The 12,523-nt window shown below is 39.2% G+C and overlaps 2 protein-coding genes across 2 annotated transcripts in view; both read left to right on the top strand.

The window, feature by feature from the left end:
• Positions 1-2,242, top strand: part of LOC146625327 (uncharacterized) — a 120,861-nt gene extending 118,619 nt beyond the window's left edge. Inside the window, exons 8-9 of the mRNA XM_085362770.1 lie at positions 483-995; positions 1,321-2,242. Of these exons, the coding sequence (XP_085218896.1) occupies positions 483-995; positions 1,321-2,013 (1,206 nt within the window). The 3' untranslated portion in view covers positions 2,014-2,242. The remainder of the gene's footprint in view (positions 1-482; positions 996-1,320) is intronic.
• A 6,846-nt stretch (positions 2,243-9,088) lies between these two features.
• On the top strand, positions 9,089-10,214 carry LOC146625326 (uncharacterized). The gene is made up of 4 exons (XM_085362767.1): positions 9,089-9,240; positions 9,398-9,533; positions 9,901-9,973; positions 10,143-10,214. The coding sequence occupies exons 1-4, from the start codon at positions 9,165-9,167 to the stop codon at positions 10,176-10,178; spliced, it is 321 nt and encodes a 106-aa protein (XP_085218893.1). The 5' UTR covers positions 9,089-9,164; the 3' UTR covers positions 10,179-10,214.
• Positions 10,215-12,523: the final 2,309 nt, after the last annotated feature.

The raw sequence follows: 12,523 nt of genomic DNA, 5'->3' as shown, positions 1-12,523 counted from the left end.
AACCAGGCTGGTAACTGTTACATTTGATTTATTATCATTGAATAAATTAGAAAATTATGGAAATATATATAATAGGGAACAGCAACAGGAAATGTAAAAAAGTATAGACCTGTTAAATATTTATATATTATATATGTATACATTTTTATATATCTGTGTACAATCAGGAGGGATGGGCATGATTTTAGTGTTTGAACAGTCATGAATTATTTTTAACAGCAGGTTGGATGTAATGTGTTAGAACTACCAGTAGGTGGGGATAAGAGACCTTTAAGGTGTTTGGTGCCACACTCCACCTTCAGGTTTAAAACTAGTGTTAATGGAGGGAGTTTGAAGGTTGAGTTTGTTCCACGACTGCATTTCACTCACTGCCTCTGTTTGTATCTCTGTCACTGCAGGACCAACATGGAGCGAGAAGTCAGCGCTCTCAGGAGGCCGACAAACCTCACAGAAGAAAGAGAGAGAAAAAACACACCTGTGACGAGTGTGGGAAGGGTTTTACTTTGAAGGCTAATCTAAAACAGCATCAGGTCATCCACACTGGAGAGAGACCGTTCAGCTGTGACTTGTGTGAAAAGTCTTTTTCCTTGAAGAGTTCCCTAAAACAACACCATCTCATCCACAGTGGAGTTAAAGCGTACAGCTGTGATCAGTGTGGCAGAGCTTTTACTCGCAGTAGCTACTTACAGGGTCATCTAGTTACCCACTCTGGAATTAAGGCATACAGCTGTGACATCTGTGGAAAAACTTTCAGCCAGAGAGGGAACCGAAATATACACCTACGCATTCACACCAGACATGATGTGTACTGCTGTGAACAGTGTGGCAAATACTTTGCTACAGACACACAGTTACAACGACACATGTTTAGCCACACTGAGGAGAGACCTTATAAATGTGACCTGTGTGAGAAGACTTTTAAATCTCCACATTACCTGAGACAACACCAACAGATCCACACCAGAAAGAGACTCTACAAGTGCAGTTACTGTGAGGTATGTATTTGTATTGTTATCTTGTCATTTTAGCCTGACTGTTTGGAACAACTCTGCTCATTAAACTGTGTTAGCATGTTAGCAATTCTACTGCATGGAAAAGCAGCTCTGACTGATTATTCAGATTTTCATGTCAGTTATGATTTTAGTATTACTGTAGTATTATGGTGGTAGTATTGTAGTTATTGCAGCCCAGTAAACTGAGTGTGTTAACTGAAACAGTCAAATGTAATTGGACGTCTGCAGAGATGCTCTTTATTTCAGGCGACGTTCAGGATAAAAGTGTTGAAGGACTGACTTACACTGTCTTTGTGTCTTTGTTTAGAAGCAGAGAGACACAGATGGATCCAGTTCTCAACCCTGTCATCACTGTGGTGGTGGGAAAGACTTTCATTGTGACCTTTGTGGAAAAACTTTCAGTCAGCAAAACACCCTTAAAACACATCAACGTAGACACACTGGAGACAAACTGAAATACTGCAAAGAATGTGGGAGTAGCTTCCCCACATCAACTGAGTTAAAACGACATGAACGGATTCACAGTGGGGTTAAAAAGCACCTCTGTGATCAGTGTGGGTCATGCTTCACCACTGCAAGGGAGCTTAAAAGACACAAACGAGTCCACACAGGAGAGAAACCATACAAGTGCAGACACTGTGACAAAAGCTTCTCAGATTCAGGTAATCGTAACAGGCATGAACGTACACACATGGAAGGAAACTACAGCTGTGACCAGTGTGACAAGAGCTTCAGGAATCTCAGTTCATACTCCACACACAAACGATCCCACGTTACTAATAAACTGTTTCACTGTTACCAATGTGCCCAAACATTCACCTCATTGTCTGCTCTGTGCAAACATCAGCGTGATCACTCAGGGCTGAAATCACTCCCATCACTGGATCACAGTGAATCTGAAGAGACAGAAAGATCCTCTGGTTTCAGTGTCAGACTCAAAAAGCTTGAGATCAGGCTCCACAGAGTTCAGATAGAATCATTTAAACTTGTGTTGAACTGAACTGGTTGCTGGGCTGAACTTCTACATAATACAGATTTACATGGGATCTTATTTTCTGTCGTTTTACTGAGTCAGTTTTGTCCTTTTTTCTCTGTCCTGGTTTTGCTCGTCTGTAAATAATTGAAACTCAGTCAAATAGTTCATTGTTCTCCAGCAAAACGTTTTGGAAACTCATGTTTAACCTTTAAAACTCTGACATGTTTTAGCACACAAGGCTTCATCGGGGAGTTCACTCATGATTGGACCATGAGAATAAAGGTTTTTAGTTCTTTCAAAGAGAGTCTTGGAGGTGTTTCATGTTTCTGTTTTTTCTGAAACCACCTGAAAGAAAAAGTTAGTTTTTAATGTTTCTTTCATTTGTGATGTTCTTGAATGTGTTGACATGAAGATGGTACAAATAAACGGTCCTTTTAGCTTCAGCTCCTAATTTATTCATTATTTATGGATGTAGCACAGCAGCAGTGTCTTGATTAACACATGGAGGGCTCGGGATCTGATGGTAAATAATGTTTTGTGTCCTTGTACACATCATACAGCTCAGCTGTTCCACAGATGTCAGGTTTACACAGTGGGATGGTTTGTAAGAACGCAGCTCTCCTGTGGATAAATCCTTACTCTTAGCCTCAGGACCTCACACAGTCCCAGCAGGTTCGGTCAGAAGATTTATCCCTTATACCAAAACTTCACTGAGTCTCCTTTGCTGTGCTGTTTTCACAAAGAAACGCAAAGTGAAGACCTGAACTTACAATGTTTTAATTAGGTTACCAGATTCAGTGGACTTTGATCAGTTTTTTAAACAATATCTTTTAACTATTTTTTTCATTTTCACAAATAGTACACAATTACATAACATAATAAAGTGTTAATAAATAAAGTACAGAACAATAAAAAACAACCAAAAAACCCCCACCAAACAATCCAAAAACAAAGCAACAACAAAAACAAACAGACTGAGAACTAAGCACAAAACAAAACACCAGCTCAGATCCACGCAATCAATCAATCAATCAATCAATCATTTAATCAAGTATACAATACAGTACAATGCCTGTGGTCCCAGTACGACGCAGTTTCAAATTCATTGCTTAAAACCTACATCGAACATCCCTGGTTTAAAGTCAACGTTATTCACAATAGGGGTGAACACAGATGTTAACTTCAACCTTCCCGTCGACATACTGACCACCAGGCCTAAAGTGTATTAAGTGTGATTTGATTTTTTCCTAGCTTGAACTAATATCTTCAAAGTTCTTAAAGAACAGTAAGACCCTTAATGGATACTTGTCAGCGGTTGTGTGGAGGCGAGGAAGAGATGACCCCAACGCAGGACTCACTGTGCAGGGTGATGATGATTTATTGGAATGAGTGGATAGACAGAGCAGGAACAAAAGGACCAACAGACTGAAAGACTGAATGGCTGGCTGAACTGAACACAGGCGGGAACGACAACATAACATCAACAATGACACGACAAGGAACAGGTGGAAACTGAGGGTTTAAATACACTGGCTAATGATAACGATTAGGGACCAGTGAGAACACAGCTGATCATAATAGAACTAATAACACACAGGAACCAAACATGAAAACAGGAAATGTGAACAGGTGAATAAACTGAACATGAAACAACTGAAAACACTGACTGGGTGAACACCCAGGAACCCTGACAATACTTTAAAAGAGAAGTTTCAATCCCCAACCAGATAGAGTGTGAGTTATTTGTGACCCAGTCATGAATATAGCACATGTGAGTACTCAATTGATATGTTCTAATATTTGGTAAATCTAGACCCCATACTGAACCTGGGAGTTGTAGTGTAGCCATCATACGTTTGGTCTGCGTTTGCTCCTTAGCCAGCCGTTCAGATCCTTCATCACCGTATTTGAAAATATAACTGGAATCATTTGAACAGGACATAACAGTCGAGGCAAAATATTCATCTTAACCAAAGCTATACATCCTAGCCAGGAAAAGGGTAGGGAATTCCATCTCTTATTATAAATATCCCTAAGTATACAAAACCTGTGGGCGACCACTTGAAGGGGAAAGAAAACAGTCCAGTTGGCACTGAATTAAGGCTGCCAATTGGCATAGCCTTCTACTTAGTCAAATTTACTTTATAACCAGAAAATTGACTAAATGTATCAATAATGTTAAGTAAAGCCGGTATTGATGTCTCTGGATCAGAAATAAATATTAAAACATTATCTGCATATAAACTGATCTTATGCTCATAATCAATTTGCAAGCCCCGTTGTTACGCCCCAGTCTAGGGGTACAGGAACGTAGCATAAGAGTTAAAAAAGGAAGTGACCCCGCCCTGGTCCCCAAAACCATACACAGAAAAAACAATTTCTTAAGTAAATGGTGGTTTATTTATCTACACTGAAAACTAAGCTCCGGGGTAAACAAAGGCCAAAATAACAAACAAAACAAGCTAAGTCAGGAGAAGAGGTGCCATCTAAAACCCTATGTGAAACAAAAACCAAACAAAAGACAAATTTTGTCTGTTCTTTGTCTGTTGTCTGTAACTCCCTAACTGAAATAAACAGGAGAAAACAGTAGTGATGTATCTTGTGTCTCGAAGCTTCGAAGCGTGTGTCGGGTAATCTCGGGGGAGTTTTTGAGGCTCGCTTTGATTACGTATGCAGTGACGTTCGAGGCCTCGCGGGCAGTCCGTACCACGTGACTGATTCAGAAACTGGCTCGCCGGTTCGTGCCAGATTCGAAATAAAATGGGCAGCAAAACACAGCTGATTCCCTCATCACGCTGTGTTGTGGAATTGGATTACCTACATGCTACACAGTTACTTGAGCATTTCTTCTTCGATGGAACCAGCAAGGAAGATTTTTTTTTTTTTTTATCTCATCTCTCCTAATATAGTATGCACACAGTAATAAATATCACAAGTACCATAATATAAATAAACAACACTACAGATCCTATAATCTGATTTCTTTCTTTTAGTTTATTAAAAAGTGAAGCGCCACACACTACTTTGTGTCATTATCCTGATGTACATAAGCATGATTACACAGTTACACAATCATACCAAAACTCTGTGTTGATAGTTTCCACTTTGTCTTTTGTATCAGACATACTGAGACGATATTCGTGATAAATAACCATGAAAACAATTTATTTATTCAGTTTAGCGGTTTACACATCACATCATTATAATCACAGAGCCTGTTTCACTTGAATCGTCCACTTGATGGCGGAATAGAGCAAATGAAATCACAATGTTTCAAACCATGAGTCGACCAGATGGATGGAAAGCTTCAGTTCATCAAGAGGCTTCATCTCACTATCACTAGAAAACAGTACAAGAAAAATAATAAGGCAGCTCACCCCTTCTGTTTCAGTGTCTATTTACAATGTGCTAGTTACAATTGAAGACTAATTTACACACTATATACAAGCTCAGTAATTCACGAGAATCACAAGCATGAGGCCAGGGTCAGGTCTGCTGCTGCTGTCAGTGGCTGGCCCTACAACAACTGCTGGTGAGGGATTTTGAAAAGAGCCACATGATCAGGGACCAATCAGCCGCCGCCAGCTCTCCAATCGGGAAGGACCTGTGGAGTCTTAAAGACACAGCACAACAAAAGTACAAAGCCGGCCCAGGGCCGTAACACTGTACATCAGGTGCCCTCCCTATAGCCTTGGCTAACGATTCGATGGCAATAGCAAAAAAAATAGGTGACAGGGGGCAGCCTTGCCTCGTTCCTCTAAACAATGGGAAACTATCTGATTTCAGTCCATTAGTCAAAATGGACACCAGAGGAGTATCATACAGAATATTTACCCACTTAATGAAATCATTAACAAGACTGAATTTATTCGAAGTGTAAAATAAGTATGTCCATTCTATCCGGTCAAAAGCTTTTTCAGCTTCCAGAGAAACAACCAAACCACTCATGTTCCTTTGCTGAGAAGGTGCCTGACATTATTACGGGAATTATGGCCTTTTATAAAGCCTGTTTGATCTTCTTTAATAATTATAGGCAAGAGAATTTTGAGTCGAGTAGCTATTTTAGAAAGTATCTTCTGGTCCACATTTAGAAGAGCTATCGGTCTATAAGAGGAACAAGACTCTGCACACTATTAGCTTCCCTTAGAGTCTGAGGTAAACTATTATTCAAGAATGAATAATTAAACATATTGACTAATGGATCTATTAACAGCTCACTGAATTCTTTATAAAATTTACTATTAAATAATGGATTGCAATGAATAATAATGGATTGCATTTATACAGCGCTTTTCGGGGCCCTGAAAGCACCATCAGGTCTTGGGGCATTTCTGTTTTTATAGCGTTTAGTACTTCCTCTCTAGAAATGGGAGCATTGGGGGTGGTCTGTTGTTTTGTTGGTATGGTAGGCAGATCGAGTCGGGAGAAGAAATCCTCCATTAATTCCAGTGCGTCAACTGGTTGTTCAGATGCATGAATCGGTCTTTCTGACTTCTCTAATTGTATTGTCTCAATTTTGACAACTGCAATGCCTGAAACATGTTTTTGCTTAATATCCTTTGTAGCATGAGTTGTACAGCCATAATTTATGGCTCAGTGTGGAGAGCACATTTGCAGTCTGCTGGCAGTCTGGGAACGGCCCATCTACCTGCCTAGAGCTCTGGTGTTGATAAAGGCAGCGTACAGCGTATGTGGTCCAGCTGGTCTGTGGACATGACCACTGACAGTCCAGGGCATTGTTGTTTGTAGACATGTGCAGTGTAATTTTTCTTTTATAGATTTAAAACTTCAACAGTATCAATATATAGGACCACTATAACAGCAGGTGTTTCAAAGATTTTTCCATGTCACCTTTTGTTTTAAGTCTCAGACAGAAAGGTAATTGTTGTGTTTAAATGCCTCGTGAGTGTTTATTTTATTTTTTATTTTTAGGCCTGCTCACACTTTAGTTTGGCCGCTGTGTTTGGAACACAGCTGAGCCTGAGTATGTGTGTGAGAGAGAGATGGAGCTTCATCTCTAAGTTCTCATTCTTCTTTGTTTCTGTGCGAGGTTTGTTAATACCAGTTTTTGGCCTCATAGTACTCGTTGGATTGATCTCACTGCCCATATGGAAAAGAAATAGAAAAAATGTATAAAAGACTTCATATAGTGAATCATATAAGGCTTATATGATTTACTCATGAAAGTGGCCACTTTCTCATTACTTTCATATATTGTTTTAGTAAGTATCCAAAACATACAAAGTTTCATTTATATAATTTTTCAAGGGATCTTAAATCTGTTTTCACTCTTGTATGCTTTTCATACAAGTTCCACACAAGACAGATACAAACTTTATAAGATATATATATATCTTTTCCATATGGGTGAGAACGACAGGAAAATCAGGGGAATGCATTGTATATTTACAATATTCTAGAATGACTTGTGAAGCTGTTTATAAGAAAGTGTGACGTCAAAGGTTCAAACAATTGCACTTAAAGACAAATTCTTTAAATTCTTTAAATGTGTCATTCATTTGCTTTAAGAGGAAATTAATTAGGATGATAAGGAACAACCCAGAAATCACCAGGGCTCAAATCTGCCAATCTACAGTGAGGAACCACAGCCACTACTGAAGATGTCCAGGTAAAGAGTAGAGCTAATGTAGAGCCTTGAAATTGCCATATTTCTAATGGCCACCAGAGGGCAAACCATCTGGTTGACAAAAGTCTTCCTGTTGTATAGACGTTCCTAATTTAATACTGAGTAGAACAAAAAATAAATTTTTGTAAACTGTGTAAACACTCAGAGTCAGAAATGACGATTCCCCATCGAAGCTTTCTGGCTAATGACTTCACTTATCACAGCCTGTTTCAACACACCACGATGGCTGAAGTGATGATGCTTCATAATGAGTCTCGAAACGAGTAGATGACATCACAGTCATGGCCTCTATCTATTAATACTGTCTATGGCCCTTCCACCTGCTTTTTAAAAACATACCTTTTCCCTGAGTTCAAACACTCAATAAAGTTTGGAAATAAATCATCACAGGATGATCAGTGTGGTAGTGAAGATTACTAAATGGTAATCTTAAGCGTGTAATTTAAGGTCTGTACCTGTTGACAGTTACTAAAAGCAGTTTCTGTGAAGCCCACTCATTAAACGCTATTAAAGACAAAGTCACAGGGAAAGTCCTCTTAAATGTGGCCACAGAAGCTGGTCACCAGTAATGTCACTGTTTTATTCTGAGATGTCTTTGAAAGGAAACCACCATGAATTTAGATGTGGGCGGTGCAAACCACTAATAAAACCGACACCCACAGGTCAACAGGAACGAAACTGGTGGAAGATCACGTCACAGAGAGTCCCCGTGCTCAGCCAATGGAAATCCTTTCCACACACCGAGGGAGCATTTATCAATAAAACATATTCAAATACTTCTCTGTATGTAATAAACTAACTAACTTTACCTTTCCTGTCACTATTAAACAAAGTAGTGCAAGTTTCCAACAAGTCAACAAAAGAGTGAAACAAAAACATTCATTCAAACAGATGCATTTAATTCTCCATGTGTTTATTAGAGATGTGCAACAATCCAGTTGAACACTGCTGCCCTCAGCTCTGGAAATATCGCTTCCCATAATACACAAAACTGTGTTATTGGAAAACTGTGAAAAAATATCAAAAATAAAAATAATAATTAGTAAAATGTTTCCCTTCAGTGTTAAATGGATTGATTTTACAGCAGCTTATGTTTACGGTTAAACTCGTATACTTGTGTTTCATGTCCAACATTGTATTTAATAAATAATCTGTTTGTACTGGCTGTCGTCTGAAGATCTACGATTCTACTACCACTACTACTGCTGTTAGTAATGTTAATACTACTACTATACATATTAGCATGTTTAAACAAATTACAGACACATTAAGCTGTTCAACAAATTTCAACAAAGTTTGTTGAAACAAACATGAGGAAGGAAGCTGCTCACCACAGCAGTTTATGGTTGGTGTGTTTCCATCAGTGTTTATTTTTGTGTAAATACATCACCAAACAGCCCCTAATTCAGTGACAAGCTACAGTATATAAGATGAGCTGCTGTCACACTTTGACAAGTTCATCAGCTGGTAACAAACCTGTTCACGGCTCAGATCCAGACTCAGATTTGGTGCCTTTCAGCGTCTCAACATGTGTTCGAGTCTCTCCACCAGCCGCCTGATTCTTCTGATCTCCCTGAGTGTGATGATGCTCATCTCTGTATCAGGTACAGTTTTTATTTCTCTGTTGTCAAAGTTCAGTAACACCAGCTAACAGATCAGTAAATTATTTATACAACATCTGAGAGTTCAGCTTATTTCATTCTCCATGATATCTGAAAGGCTCTGAAGAATAATGACAATGTGTGTGATGATGTGCTGCAGGGGCTGACCACGTGGGGAAAACCTGCTATAAAACACATTCTAACAGACTTGTAATAAACATGTCTACACCTAAATGGGCAAAAAACATCAACAGCTGCTTTGAAGACGACAGACATGGCTGCCTTCATGGCTATGTGTAAGTAGAACTTCTTCTAAATACACTTAAACCAAATAAAATGTAGAAATTAATTCTTGATTAAAAATCCACAAACACAACAATGAAAATGAGATTTGCACTGAAACCTTGATGTAGCAGATAAATGTTCCCCTCTCTAACATACAGCACTACTGTTTGCTCTGTGATTGTTTCTAATGTGGTGACGTTGGGGAATCTGTGAGTTTGTGCTTATGAGCTTGGAGGAAACCTGAGCTGTTCTCTCACAGCATAATGCAAAATGGACCCTGCACATGTTCAGTTAACAATAAAGTGAAAATGTCTAATCCTTTGATTTGTCTTCTTCGCTCTAAACTTCTTTCTTTATCCTTCTGTTTTTTTCTTCCAGGGTCAAAACAAGTGGAAATAGAACATTTTTCCTCAGACCAAACACCGAGTGGCTTAAAAGGAAAATAAATGAGGTGAGAAACGAAATATTAATAAAAATGTGGACACAAAGTTTAGAAAAACCAGCAGTGACTTTCTATCAAATATGTGAAGATTATAATATAGGTAATAAAAAGACACTGTGTGTATCTGTCTAATGGTGCTTCTTCTTTTCATGTCACCTTCATTCTTTTACCACCACAGAGAACTCTGCTGTGTCCTCCAGTGATTTCTAAATGAAGATGATGGAAACGATGAAACAAAAGCTGTAGGAAACAAGACCCTAGTATTTTTTGCTTGTTAATTCACACTTTAACAGAAATATTTATTAAGAAATGTTGACTTTTCTCAGTAATTACTGATAGCGCTTTAAAAAACAGTTTTGTTTATAATTGTTACAAATTTTATTAAGTATGAATGTTTGAAGTTTTCTTATTCTGTCTTCAATCTGAGAACAAAGATAAATGAATAAAAAAGTTTTTGCAATCAGATTTTGTTTAATGGTCTGTGTGATTAATTATTATTTGCTGTAGGTGTTATAACTGACAACAAAATACTTATTGTTGTGATTATTTCATGATGACGTCATGATCACAGGACACCAGGAGGCAGCATTTAACCGATATGGCAGAAGTAAAAGTGAACATTCAGAAATAACTTGAAAAGTTATTCACAAATACATATTTTATTCATACTGATTAAGACACCCATACCTCCCTCTCCTCAGCCACCTCCTCCAGCTCCTTTAGGGAAACACTGAGGCGTTCCCAAGTCAGCCAAGAAACATACGTCTTTGTCCTTCCTTAGATTGCAGATAATTAACTCCACTCCTCACATCTTAGTCCCTCCCACTGCAGATGGCAGCAGAGGAGGTATAACTATAGATTTAACAGGATCTTAACAGTCATCTTTGAAACTTTTGTGAAAGTGGTGTCAGTGTAAGAAAGAATAATGTGATGTCAAACCTATTTGTTTGAGTCACAGGAACAGAAATAGTGAGATCAGCTTAAATAACTGAAGCTATTGATCTTTAAAGAGTCCTCCTTCTATTATTGTTTGTATATCTAGCAGAGCCAAAGAGCCTAATATTTTAGGCCATGTATTGTGTCTCTGCTTTTAGGATAACAAACAGGTATGATTCAGTGATTTTGAATCACTGAGAGACAAAATATAAAAATGTAATTACTGTAATTACCTCCCTGCTAATTAATCTTTTTTTTTTTTTTTTTTTTTTTTTTTTTTTGGAAGTGACATCAGAAACAGCAGCATGTGACATCACGTGATGGCGGAGCTTCAGTTCATCCTTTGTCATCCTTTTTTTTTTTTTTTTTTTTAGGACAGGGGGAAAGAATGAAAGAAAGAGGGGGAGAGAAAGAAAGAAAACCAAAGGGGAGAAGAGACGGTGAGAAGGGGGGGAAGAGAGAGAGAGAAAAAAAAAACAAACAAACAAAAAAAAAACAAAAAAACTCCTGGGTCACCTGTATGGAGAGAGAGAAAAACAAAAAAAAAACAGGGGAGACAGCAAACAACAAAGAGCAACATAATAATAGAAAAAAAAAAAAAAAAAAAGCACCATCACAATAAACTAGCTAGCAGTAGATATCAATAGTTACTAAATAATAAACGATATTGTGCAGCACGCAAGATAGACAGCGCACAGTGTGCTTTGAGGCAGCAGCCAAGAAAGCTGTAGTCCGCGTCTGTGAATACCCATGTGTACACCTGTGTGGATCAGCATGCTTGTATTCCAAAGGTTTCTCCATGTAATGATCTGCTATAGAGTGTGGGGAGCCACAGCCCTGTCCTCTATGGTATCAAGCAGGTATGGAGGAGATCAAAACTCCAGACATCCAGAGGCCCCCAGAACACAAGAGACCAAGGAAGACCCACAGAGGGGCAGCTGCGCCACTGTCCCAGTAAGAGCTAAGGAGAGTCCCAGATGAGGGCTCATTCAGCAGCCGCGGAGCAGAAGCCAGGGGGAGTTGCAGTGACGCGCCCTTGAGCTCCGCCGGCAGCCAGCTGTGCCTGAGTGACCGAGCCCCAGGCCGAGAGGCCGGGGGCACCCCACCTCCGAAGTGGCCCGAGCGAGCCCCAATAAGCGGCCGCCAAGGAGTGAGCCGGTGTGTACCCGGACGCCCACCCCCAGATACAAAGAACCACCAACGCACCGATACCTGAGGGAGTCCGCCACCGGCAGGGGAAGTGCTAATTAATCTTGCTAGTGTCGTTCTTCAGTTGTTTCAAATCTCTCATCTCCTGCTTGAACGGACTCAAACTATATATATATATATATATATATATATATATATATGGAGAGAGAAAGAGAGATGTTCCCTTGGTCTGTGGAAGGGCTTTCCACAGACCGAGCACAGGGACTCTCTGTGACGTGATCAGTTTCGTTCATGTTAACCTGCGGGTGTTGATTTTATTAGTGGTTTGCACCTCCTACATGTAACTTTATGGGGGTTTCCTTTCAACAACCATCTGCAATTAATGGGTGACCCAGTTTTGTGGTCAAATCTGAAAGTACTTTCCTCTATGACTTTTGTTTTTAACAGCTTTTAATGAGTGGTCACCACAAAAAC

Source organism: Diplotaxodon limnothrissa, linkage group LG9 (genome assembly GCF_057381915.1).
Source record: "Diplotaxodon limnothrissa isolate DT_005_m linkage group LG9, D_limnothrissa_male_GT1.1, whole genome shotgun sequence".
Classification (NCBI taxonomy): Eukaryota; Metazoa; Chordata; class Actinopteri; order Cichliformes; family Cichlidae; genus Diplotaxodon; species Diplotaxodon limnothrissa.
Note: the sequence above shows the minus strand (reverse complement) of the source record. Positions and strands in the feature narration are given on the sequence as shown.